Consider the following 13,321-nt stretch of genomic DNA (forward strand, 5'->3'; position numbering starts at 1 on the left):
TGTGTGTGTGTGTGTGTGTGTGTGTGTGTGTGTGTGTGTGTGTGTGTTCGGTCTGGGTCTCTCACTGAACCTGGAGCTCACCAATTCATCCAGGCTCTCTGGTCAATATCCATCAGGGATCTGCCTCTCTGACTCCCTAGAGCTAGGATGGCAGATGTATACTGTGATGCCTGGCTTTTTACCTGGGTGGTGGGGTGGAAACTCAGTCCCCAGGCTTCAGAAACAAGCACTGTATGTACAACGCCCTCTTTCCTGACTCTCTCTGTCATAACCCTTAAGTGAATCAGGAAATGGAGTTGAATCCCAGAGCTGTCTGAGTTGTTCAAGAAAATCACTGGAACCCAGTGTGGGACTATAGGAACTGTCATTCAAGAATGCAGGCCAAACAGCTGAGGGCTTGCAACTTTGAGATTACAGAATTGATTTGAGTTCTGAGTGTGCATTAAGAAAACATGCCTGTGAGCTGGTCTTTCCTTGGTCAGTCCTCTTTGTCCCTCTTCTCCACAGAGTGAATAGTAAAATTACAAGATGGGGCGTGAAGCAAACAAATCTTATTCTTTTTTTTTTCTTTAAAATTTGATGGCTAATGGGTCAGAGAACACTAGACCTGTACCATCCACTCAGTAGATCAGCCACAAACTCCTAAATCCTAATGCTAGCCATGGTTTCTCACGCCTTTAATCCTAGATCTCTGTGACTTTGAAGCCAGTCTAATCTACACACCAAGTTCAGGCCACCCAGGACTGCAGAGTGAGACTCCATCTTAAAAGCAATATTCTAAGTAAATAGATGCATAAAAGTAACAAAGTGGTCTTACAATGTTTTCAATTGAGCCTCCAAATAAGAATATTTTAAACATTTTCACTTTGTAAAACAAGACTCAAGATCATATGCAATCTACTTCAAAATCTGTAGCATGTTAACCTAAGATCTTTTTCTTTAACATCTTCACTATTTGACTTATTTTAGAATATTTAAAATAATTACATACCTGTCTTCGACTGTTGTTAAATAAGCTTTCTCATTGGTGCATGTTTGGTTTGCATCAGCAAATGTTGAAAGGGTGTGTCCAATCAAGTAGCAGTAAAAGCCATGCCTTTTCCAGCCCTATGAATGCCATCAAGTAACAAACAGACAAGAGGATTATCAGGTAACAAACAGACAAGAGGATTATCAGGTGTATATATTAGGATATATTTTAAAAAGGATTCCTTCATGTACCACAAGTTGATGAAGAGGAGTGTCCACCGAACACAAATCAGAATGCTATTAAACGTGAGAGAAATTGTTTATGCACGTGAATAAAGAAAACATTACGAACTTGTTCCTCACATGGCAAATAATGACAAGAAATGAAGGGAAAGCTGTCCTCTTGCTTTCTGATGCATCTTCCAAGAAACACTACTTGTGAAATGATTCCTGAAGAAATCGAATAATACAGCTCAGAATTCATTTCACATGAGATAATCCCAGAAAATAACGTGAGGAACTGTAACCTCAGAAGTCCACTGATGTCAAAGGTAGAACATAAAACATAAAACATCGGAGAACAGACTCGGGGTACATGACTAATGATTCTTTCCGCACATTTCAGATATATAAAATACTACATAAAATCATGTACATAAAAATCAGAATTCCAGGAAAGAGTTTGAGAGGAAGAGAGAAACTCTCGAGGTGCTAAAACCAATCTGAAAGCGAAACCTGTGGGTCAACCAGGAGCATATGCAGACTGAGGTCTGGGGTCAGTGACCTCCCGTGAACACTGCGCTCTCACTGAGTTTGGCCTTCTTTTAGGGCAAAAGAAATAGAACATTCGAGCCACACCACTCTAAGTTAACAGGCCTGTAATCTGCTTGGCATGCTAAATTCCAGGAAAGAGTCTTAAGTTTCAAAATAAATGCCATCCAGGTATGCCTGTAATGCTAGCACTTGGGAGACTTTTAAAAGTCAGATGCCAACCTGGGCTATACATAGCAGAACCTTGTCAAAAACCAAAAAGGTAAGTGACTGTATCTCAGTAGTAATCGCCTGGTGTTTTCAAGGTTGTGGGTTTTCAATACAATACTGCCAAAGTCAATCAATTGCCAAGTCTGTGCTACTTCACTCTGTAAACACGTAGAATCCATAACTGAATGACAAAGTAATATTTAGTCTCCTCAACCAGAATTTGTAGATATTTTAAGAAGAATACAAAACTACATAATAGAGAAATTTGTACAGACAAAGCCATTGTGGGAATTAGCAGATGGGCGCTAACTCACAAACAAAAATTAAGTAAGAAAATGTCTTGCTTTAGGTAAGAATCACTGAGTTCACATAATAGAACAATCAGAAAGCTGTATGATACAAATAATCCAGTTTGACATGATTTAACAGCCAATGATAAAATAAAGACCAAACTATAAAAGGTTTGAACCAAAACAGAACTTCTAAAGAGAAAAAATACAGAAATAAAATTAAAAATACAAGAATCAGATTAAACAGAGTAAATAGGGTTTCAGAGAGAATTAATAAATCAGGTAGAGGGATGGGAAGGTAAAAAGAAGCTTAAAATGCATTCACATGAGAATATAAACACTGGTACTATACGGATACAGTGCCTGCTGAGCAGGTGTGAGGCCTCGAGTTCAAACCCGCATGATCCATGTGAAAGCTAGGTAGGTATGTCAGCCACCTATGACCCCCAATCTCAGGAGGCAGAAACAGGAAAGCCCCAGGTACGATGACCAGCTAGAGTAGCCAGAATTAGCAAGCTCCAGGTTCCATAAGAGACCTTGCCTCTGTAAATAAAAATAGGTCAATCAAGCAAGATCGCCAACCTAATTTGGGTCTGTGACCTAATTTAGGTCACAGACACGAGTACACACACACAGTGGGTAGTACATGGTATTTGAGGATTTACACCCAAAGTTGATCTCTAGTCTCCATACACACACACACACGCACACATGCACACACGCACACACACACACACACACACACACACATAAGCACAAACACCAGCACACACATGTTCATCCACATGAACATGCACACAAAAAGGAAAGAAACTTTATAACTTCTCTGGCTAAAATTTCTGGATGCAAAATTAGCAGGAATTTTGACCATTGTTAAGACCCTTCATGCATTTCTCACATGCTGTGATTTTTCTGCTATCTCCTGTTTTTCTTTACATCTTATGTGCCCTATACCAAGTTATGTGTCAGAAACTCTGATCTTGTGGTATCTGTTACCAGACAAGGTGACCACAGCATAGCACTGAAAATGTTATGAAAAGACTGTTAAGTTTTCACTTTGCCTTTAATCCAGGAGAAGTGTGAAAGTACAAAAGAGGAAGATGAGCTATTCCTCAAACAGGAAAACAGTCACATAAGCCTACACAACTATGTTTGTGCTTTCTTTATGCTTTTAGAAATCATTTACAATATGTATTTTTCTAGAACTCTGTGTCTGTGTTTCTGCGTCTGCCTCTGTCTCTCTGTGTGTCTGTCTCTCTGTCTAGCTCTATCTATTTATCTATCTCTAATTCTCCATAGGGTCACAGACTACCCATTCTTGCACAACACTTCTGAAGTCCGTCTTCATCTCATCACCCACTGATTCATCTTATTCCCTGTTTTCTTTTCAGTTCTCACGGCATTGCAAACACAGCCAAGAAGCAGGTGTGCCCTTTCGTTAACTGGACACTACCCCAGGAGACTTCAAGAAGGATGATCGGAGGATCATTTATACAGTTGGGACACGGGTCTTTGACGAAAAGTAGGCAAAATAAAGCCTGCTGTACCAATGGGCAATCTCAATCATTGTGCTCAGGCTGTACTCACTTTCCGGCAGCCTCTATCTGCCTCCTCGGGCGCTGGAGCATGAGTTTGTGATGTCATCTTACAGATGTAGCCCAGTGGTTGCTCACACGCTCTATCGGCCCAGTACCCATCCTACAGAGCAAAAAGAAAAATAAATGATTATCTGTTTTAGGACCTTGGAGCATTTGTTTCTTTTTGGCACTGAACACAGGGCCTTATATATGCTGGTTAAGGAAAGCCGGCATCTACAGACAAATGGTACACTCATGTCTGAAATTTAGAAGCATATTTGGCTCTAAGTACACAGATGTGAAGCGACTGTAGGTCAAATATGGTTCTTTATCAAAGCCACTATGTGGAGGGAACTAACAAAAAAAATTAATTTCTTAGAAGTCCTTATCGCAAAATGCTCACTGTTGGTTCATATGTAGTCTCCTCCTGAGTCAAGTTACCCAACTGTGTATAACCAAGAAAACATCCTGTGCCAGCCAATTAGAGTTAAGAGCAAACCTGAAGCCACAGTAATAGTTCCTTCCTTCTCATCTAGTTGATGAGGGTCCTTGGGGATCGAGGTTAATCTTCCACCTTGTTTAAGATTTTAACACCTCCTACTCCCTTAGCCACATCAAGCTAAGACCTCCTCCTCTTTCCTTTATTGATAAATATTTTGAAAAATGTTTGTATTTTATTTATCTTTAATTACTCTGCAATCAAGTTTCTAGCACGACAGCCACAGCAATGGCCATAAACTGCAGATTCTTCTCTTCTGCTCTTAAGAATAATTTCTCTCGCTTCTTGATCCTCAAAATCTTACTCTCCTACCCACTCACCTTCCTCTAACTCCTAAATGTTACTCTCCAGTTTCTTCTGTCCTCTCCTTGACTAGATCACATCTACTCTGTTCTCAAGATTTCAATTAATTATAATAATTGTTAAATAATAAAAATAGTAGGTAGTACGTATTAATAACACATTTGGGCCAAGAACTGTGCATAATATATTCATAAGGCTTTAAAATATTTATTTCCACACTTGAGATGCACACAATTATTATCCCCTATGCAAGTGAGGGAGGAATTGATACAAGTCTCATATCTACCATCTATTAAAAGAAAAATATTCATTGATTACTGAAATCACGTTTACAACATGGAAGGAATCATTTAATACAAGACCTGCATGTAGCATGTACACTGTAAATTAAAATGTGGCTCCTCAACTACAGATTCTAGAGTAAAAATAGAATCAATTAGGTGTACATTTTCTATTCAGAGCAACCAGCAGACGATGTAACTGCCAAATTGTTGGACCAAATCATATACATAATACACAAATTATACATAAATATGTTCTAAATGGTGTTGTGTGCACATATATGTATATACTTCAGAATTCAGCAGAGAGACATAATATTTATTAGTTCATGTTACCGTTTTAGCCAAAAGTTTATATCATTTATTGTATGGTCTTCTTGACTTTGCTAGACCATAGTGAGACAGACACTCATGAAACTGAATTCAACTGTGGCGCCACTAGAATCTATACCAACAACAAAAGCAATCTCAACAGACAGTACCCACGCAGCAGAAGGAGGTTCCTGGAACCATCATCAGGCATCAGCAGAGCGCCTCACCTTGCCCTTTATCACCACGCAGTCCTCCTGCCTGTTATTCTCATGGCTTGGTTCTCCACGAAGCCATTTAGTAAATGTCACTGGGGTCCCATCGCTCCACTCAAAGAACATTTGAATCTTGATGTCATTTAAACCAATCCACAACTCATCACTTGGCTCTACAGGAAGAAAAACACTAAGGGTTTATGTACAGATTTCCAAAAGTAGTTAAGTACAAAGTCAGTACACCTTCGAAAGGTCAGCAGCGTACCAGGAGGAGGGCACTGGGTTTGTCCACTCAGCTTTGCTGCCCTGATCCTATAGAACTATTATAAAAGATAATCATCTACATGCAATAGATATATACTGACTACCTATTATGATGTCAGTTTTGGCTTATCCCATGTTTTCTTTCCATTGTAAATGCCACTGTTATTTTTTAGTTACAATATTTTAGGGGAGTTGTGAAAATGAAATGAGCTACCCCAATATCGTGAATCTATGTTTCTGTTACAAATAACTTACATTTCTGGAACTATATATATGATAGTCAACGAGAGTCAAATATATCATAGAACAAATTTGTAGTACATATACACACAGACATATATACATATGGTAGTCAATGACAGTCAAATATATTATGAAACAAATTTGTAGTGACTGAAAATATCAGATTTCATGGCTACAAAATAAATATTTCCAATTTTAAAATTAAATGTTATACAACTCCATATCTATTTAATTTGCTTAACTGGGAACGACACTGTAGCCTTTGATTCCAACCTTTCAATGTTAAAAGCCAATGACTTCAAAGAATATAACAATGACACTGGGTAGAAAATGAAGAAAACTTCCTACAAGAATGTCCTTAAGTGGCTCATTTTCTTCCTCCTGGAAGTTGTCAATCAACTTCATTTTTGGAGAAGTCCTCGAGTGGCCTTTTGCCAGCTCTAGCAGATGTTTCCAGAATCCTGAAGCAAAGGGGATAGTGCCAGGATGGGGCCCTCTTCCTTTCACTTGAGTTGGCAGATCAGAAGCTTTTGAGTAACAAACACAGGCTTCAAAGAGGCCTCATATACCCTCAGGAACTTAAGGATACAGACCAATGCAAAATTACACAATTATATATGAGTTTTCTTTGTATATCTGCTTTAAGTTCTTTATATTAGTTTATAAAGAACTATGTATTATTATGGCATTGCCACATATATTTTTCCCACCAAACTGTTTTCCTGTTGGATTCCTTGAAATCTACTAATTCTATAAGCATACACATAGGGGTGTTTTAGTTTTAAATCAGTTTCTATAAACCAGTTAAATAAACTATATGAACTTGTATTCACTGCTTACATACTCAGGCTCTAGATTACCAACTTTGTACTTTAGTTCCATGACTAATGTTAGAGTTTCTATCTCACTTAACTAAAATAATTTTTGAAAAGATTTTATTTAAAAGCAATAATCTCAGTTTTCTACTTTTATTAAGATTATTTTGTTCTGTTAGATTAGAAAACACTGTACTGAAATATTATAAATGATGTTGTTTAAATACTTTGTTTATATAACTCTTTTTAAAAAGATTTTCTTTTTCTTTTATGTGAGTTTTCTTTTTCCTGCATGTATGTCTGTATCGTAGGTGCATGCAATGCCCACTGAGGCCAGTAGAGGACATCAGATACTCTGGAACTGATATTACAAATGGTTGTGAGCTGCCATCTGTGAACCAAACCCAGCTCCTTTGCAAGAGTAACAAGTGCTTTCAAGAGCTAAGTCATCTCTCCAATCCCCATAACTCCTGTTTTCAATGGAAACTTTCCTAACTCATTCATTTGTTCTCAGACTGAACTGAAGTGAAACCTTGGTCATGCAGCTTCCACAAATAACTATGGCTATAAAAATACTTGACTCTGCTATAGCTGTATCATGTCATAAAGAGTAGGATGGATAGTCCTCTGGCATCTTAACTAAGCTGCTTCTAACACTGGTCCATTAGCTAGCTTCTCAATAGGTCATTAGAAGCTTGAGTGACTGTTACTTAGATACTCTCATTGTGATTACACTTCCACCACTTGATCTGAGTTTCCCAGGCTATATGAGCATAGAATAATTAGGAAGATTTTACATACTGCAAGGGCTATTTGTGTGTGTGTGTGTGTGTGTGTGTGTGTGTGTGTGTGTGCACGCGCGCACATGTATGTAGAGGCTACAGGACAAACTCAAATGTCTTTCCACAGGCTCCAAAAATTAACTTGCCAAGTATGGAATGCCAAGCTGAGTATTCTGTGACCATCAGAGATCATCATGTCTTCATCTCACTACCACCAGGATTACAGGAGGGTCACCACACCCAGGTTTTACTTATTTTCATTTAAGACAAAAACATTTAAATAATAATAAAACAAAAGCAAACAAACTGGGAGAGAACAAGAACAAACAAACAGAAGAAAAAGACCCAGAGGAAAAAAACAGAAGAAGCACCACCCTGAGGATTCTGGGAATCCTCCTTTTTCTTCCTACGGGGCTATATCCCTCAACCTACAGAACCTCAAGATCAGGTACTTAGGCAAATGGTTTCCATTGTTGTGTTAGGAACAATAGTGTTTGCAAGCTTTTGACATGTTTATCTGCTCCTCCTGTCTTTTCTTCCTTGTGAGTTTATTAAATGATTTTTCTTGCTCTGCACCCTGGTAAGTTTTCAGGCAATGTTGGTAAGGAAGTGAGGCACTCCATCACCAACATCTATTTCCTCTTGTTTTGCTGGGTGGAATTTAGGAAGAGCTGCAGCTGTTTGCAGCCCCATCATGAGAGATGAAAATGATCATCATTCAGTCAGCAAGCCTGCAGGGGTCTGTCTTCCTGTCTCTTAGCCTGCTTTTCCTCAGAACAAGCACTCACATATGATTCTGCTCATCTAGTACCTTATTTCTGATTTTGTACATTCTCTATATAGTCTGAAAAGTACATGCCGAAAATTGTATAAATTTTTTTCAAAGGCTCAGGACAGCATATTTTATAGTTACCCACTTCTTACTCTGTGTGACACCCCAGTAAAGAAAAAAAATCATAAGTGTGAGGTGGTTTGTTTACAGATGTTTCTTGAGAGCTATAATACTCGCCTTACAAAACACATACACACACACACACAGAAATTCCAAATCTTACTCTGTGGCCAAATTAAACACAGACATCCTTCAATCCAGATTATGTAGGTAAACAATATTGAAAACTACCCATAAAAAGAAAATATTAAATTTCTTAACCTTAATGATACAATTACTTAAACTACTATATAATCTTTGTTGGCAGAAGTAACATTTGCATTGTCAATCAACTATCAGGTTAAATTAATTAAATGAATCATTCATAATTATATTTTCCAGATATGGGTGGAGAGGAGGCAGCCAAGATGAGCTCAGTGTCAAGGGGAAGTTTCTCACCATATCCTAGCTGGGAGAAGATGAAGTCAAACTCCTCAATGCTGTGAATACTGGCCAGGTCACCGCCTTCCTTCCGACAGGCTTGCAGGGCATACCTCTGGATCTTCTTGTCTTCTTTATGGATCTTGTAGCAGTGGCCTGCATAGGGCCACCACTGACTAGGGCAGCCAGTAGGGACATCACTTTCTAGAAAGGAAGAAGAAGTTTAGAAAGCATATAGGGCCACCACTGACTAGGGCAGCCAGTAGGGACATCACTTTCTAGAAAGGAAGAAGAAGTTTAGAAAGCATTTGAAAGAAGTTTGTCTAAATTTGCAACATTTTCAACTACCCTATGTAAATATGTATATTATGTATTTAAATACCTCACAATTGTAGACATAAAAATAGCATTCTACATTTTATGGCATACACATTCATAAGAGATATTGATATACGATATATATCGTTTTGTTTTAAAAGGGGGTGATTTTAAAAATATCTTTTCCAAATAATGTCTACCACCTTAGTTCACTCAGCTATCCTGGAAGCCATGGAAGAGAGTTCCTAAAAATTGTGATAAAAGCCAGGCACACCTATAATCCCAGCCCTTGGGAAGACAGAGGCAGGTCATTCCTCTGAGTTAGAGGCCAGCTTGGTCTACAAAGAGAGTCCAGGAAAGCCAGGGCTACACAGAGAAACCCTGTCTCAAAAGACAAAACAAAACAAAACGTTGTGTTAAAGAAGCTGAGGTACGGCTCTTCACAGTTGATGACTTCTGATGGGGCGGGGGAGGGGTGGGTGGGGTGGTGAAGGACTCCATTATCTTTAAGCTGCTGGCCACTGGGAATATGACCATACTCCAATGAGTATACGGGCAGCACAAACTGGACTTGGCAAATCTTGTTTTCTTTTTGTGGGGAGGGCACAAAGGTGGGAGGGTGGACGTGGGAGGAATGGGAAGGAGGTGTGATCAGGTGCACTGTATGGAACTCCCAACTAATCAATAAAAATATTACCTTGGGAAACATAAAATGAAGTCAGGACTGATGAAACAAGCGCAATGTTAGCGTATATGTGAGGCCCTAGGTTCAAACCCCAGAGCCATTAATTAATTAAAACAAAGACAAATGAGAAATATAAAATATAAAATGTGTGCCTGCAACAAGCCTACCAACAGATCACTTAATTGTATCTGTCCTTGTCACCTGCGAACCTGAACCAAGCATCTTCGATGCACTATTTAAGTATGGAAAGCGTGAAGACAGATACTCAATCTGGCTTCTAAGAGACTGCAACACACCTTGTTCTCATGGACTCTAAGGAAACTGCCATCCACTGGAGAAAGAGCAAGAGTCCTAATGCAGGCAGGAGACAGTGTTAAGAAGGGAGGAGGATGAGTGTGGACATTGTTAGGGAGGGCATACGATGGGCGTGGACACCCAGGAACCTGTGCAGCCGCCACTCCAAGAGCCTGCCACTTGTCCCTCTGCACTAACCCAATAGCAATTTTTCACTCCCAAAAGATGTCGCCCAGTACTGTGGCCATAAAAACAGTCTAGGTTGAGAAGCTTTTTGGGCCAAACCTGCATTTGCCACAAGGGGGTTTTAAGCAGGCATATGAATCAAAGCTCGCGCACACACGCGCACACACACACACACACACACACACACACACACACACACACACTTTTAAACAGAAACCTTATTAGTACTAAATCACCCATCCCCACTCTATTTTGAACTAAGAAAGAACAGAGGCACTGTGCTTATCAGAGACAGGCCACACAGAATCGTTATGATTTAAGTAAATCAGTGCTAAACACCCTCACTGTTGCTATGAGACGTTGCGGTCAAGTGTCGTAACCTTGATTACATGCCGCAAATCTTCGACAGTAATGAGCTACGGGGAGCTACAGTGAAGATGTCTAAAAGAAAAGACAATCAACTCTTCCCAGCATGCCTTTGAAACTGGCGGGGTCCCTGGCACACAGCCAGCACAGTGAGTGTTAGTGTGAAAGGAAAATGATACTCCACTGGACATAAAGCAGGTTTCTTCTGCTGCTTTTCAGATATGTTTTACATAATCTGTGATATTGGGTCAGTTTATATATTTAAGCTAAATATTAAGTGATCTCTAAGGTAATGCCTCATTTAATGCCTAAAACCAGCCCCTTTAATCACACTGGCACGTGGGTGGGGAAAGGGTGAGACAGGGTCCCAGGAAGTAACTGAGGGTGGCCTTGAATTCCTGCTTTTCCTGCTGACTCTCACAGTTGGCTCTTTCGTCACTCTTTGGATGAATGAGTCCCATTTCTCCTTAAGAGCAGAGACTGCCTGAAACTTCTTTGTGCATAGGCAAAAATGGGAGAAAGTTCTAATTTACAACAGCCAAAGTTGTACTGCTGTAAAATAAAATTTCCTATTTAAAAACCTTAGTACAATATCAATTCCTGACACTTTCAGGGGTTGCCAAAAAAGTTAAAAAGAAAGAAAGGAAGAAAGGGAGGGAAAGGGGTGACGAGAAAGGAGGAAAGAGAAGGGAAGGGGAAGGGAGGAACAGACAGGAGAGGAGAAGGGAAGAAGAGAAAAAGAAAGAAAGAAAGGTTAGCATAGCTATGGAGCCCTCTGGTGGGATGTCTGAATTTTTCTGTCTAGGAAACTGAAAATAATGCCAATCAATGCTAAAGGCTTCCAAAACTTAACAGATGACCCTGAAGAGCATTTTAAAGCATGTCTACCGTGGCTCTAGCTCAGGGGTAGAATCCTGGTCTACTGTGCAGGAGGTTCTGTGATCAATGTCCAGCAGAACAGAACATACATAAAGTCTGAAAACAGGAAATAACCAACCCAAGTGAAATGAACAGGATTCCCGTAGAACCCACGCAAAAGACTCCTTGTTTTTCAAGATGGGCACTGTGTACAATGTGGCTAGAACGCAAGCCACACACATCATTTTAGGCCCTAGCCAATAAGATAAAAGTGAAGCAATTCAAGGTCAACAATATAGTTGCATTTGGTATATCAAAATATTATCATTTTGATACATGATCAGCTAAAATAAGATTGTCCATTTATCCCATGCTAAGTTTTGGAAATCCAATGTGTATTTCACACCTGCAGCATATCTCAGTTCACGCTAAACACATTTCATTCAAGCAAAGACCGAAATGGTTAGTAGCTCCAAAGCTGCCTATTACGGCTATGGAGACACAGGAACTATGGACACACAGGGAGTATGGCAAGGACTGAATGATGCAAGACTGGATTCCTGCCAAGAGGGTCACCAATCAGGAATGCTCCATTTTTTTTTCTCATGTGGAGTTGTGGGGGGTGGGGGTAGATGTTTTCAGACAGGGCTTCTCTGTACAAGCCTGGCTGTGCTGGAACTCACACTGTAGACCAGGCTGGCCTTGATCTCAGAAACCTACCCGCCTCTGCTGCCAGAGTGCTGGGATGAAAGGTGTGTGCCATCACACCTGGAAAATGCTACAAATTTAAATCTCTGCTCTTAGGGGTTTATGTATACAGCAGACTAATCCTAACAGTATGACGGTATAAAGATGGAAAGGCCAGTGCCAAGTGTAGCTGAGCAAGCGAAGCAGGGTTAAGAGTGGATTTAATATACAAGCTTGATTACATGAATGAGGCGTTGCAGAAAGAACAGTTGGCAACATTCACATTTCAGAAATGAGGAACTTAAAACTGGTGGATTAGGCAATAAAGCCAAATTATAAGACTCTGCCTTTCATTCCAGAGAAAATTAAAAAAAAAAAAAAACTTCCCCAAAGTGGCAACAGCAGGTCTCTGAAGGAGAACTATGAGTTCTTCCAAGAAAGGTTTAGCCATCACTTCTGCAATAGCAATAGAAGACACAAGTTACAAGTGCGCCTGAGGTCTCCTCAGGTTTATTCACAATCACTCTCGAAAGTCTGTCAAGTGGAACTGAAACCATGAACCATGAGCCCCCACCCACATCTCTCACAGGTCATGAGCCTGGGCATCCATCATGTCCATTAAACACTACAAACCAGGGACTACATCCATCAGAGATCATGGACCAGAGCCCTTCACCATGTCTGTCCAAGAGCTTATCTGCTAAAACTGTAAACACACCTACTCTCTGATGTAGCAATTATATTTCTAAGAATAACACATTTTCAAAATGACATAAGGCTGTTCAACTTCACAAAAGATTAGAAGCAAAGTAACAGTCAAGGTTAGGAGATAGCTCAGTTGGGAAAGTGCTGTCTCCTTCCTCCCAGGTTCTAGAGTTTAAGTTTAATACATATTAAAATAAAAATCATGTGCTTATAACCCCAGCATTGGGAAGATGGGAGATAGGAAGATACCCGAAGCTTCCAAGCCAGCCAGTCTAGCCAACTTGATGAGTTAGTTCTGGGCCAATTAAAAGGAGAACAGAATGACTGGGAGCTGTACTCTGAGCCTATAACATGTACACACATGCACACAAATGAAAACAAA

General features: G+C 39.8%; 1 protein-coding gene across 1 annotated transcript in view; it reads right to left on the reverse strand.

Moving 5' to 3' along the window:
* Mrc1 (mannose receptor C-type 1) overlaps positions 1 to 13,321 on the reverse strand; it is an 82,075-nt gene that overhangs the window by 38,708 nt on the left and 30,046 nt on the right. Inside the window, exons 7-10 of the mRNA XM_055593910.1 lie at positions 8,859 to 9,044; positions 5,440 to 5,597; positions 3,828 to 3,938; positions 992 to 1,107 (exon numbers count right to left, since the gene is read on the reverse strand). Of these exons, the coding sequence (XP_055449885.1) occupies positions 992 to 1,107; positions 3,828 to 3,938; positions 5,440 to 5,597; positions 8,859 to 9,044 (571 nt within the window). The remainder of the gene's footprint in view (positions 1 to 991; positions 1,108 to 3,827; positions 3,939 to 5,439; positions 5,598 to 8,858; positions 9,045 to 13,321) is intronic.

Source organism: Psammomys obesus, unplaced genomic scaffold, assembly GCF_907164565.1.
Source record: "Psammomys obesus unplaced genomic scaffold, mPsaObe1.curated_primary_1811, whole genome shotgun sequence".
In the NCBI taxonomy this organism is placed as follows: Eukaryota; Metazoa; Chordata; class Mammalia; order Rodentia; family Muridae; genus Psammomys; species Psammomys obesus.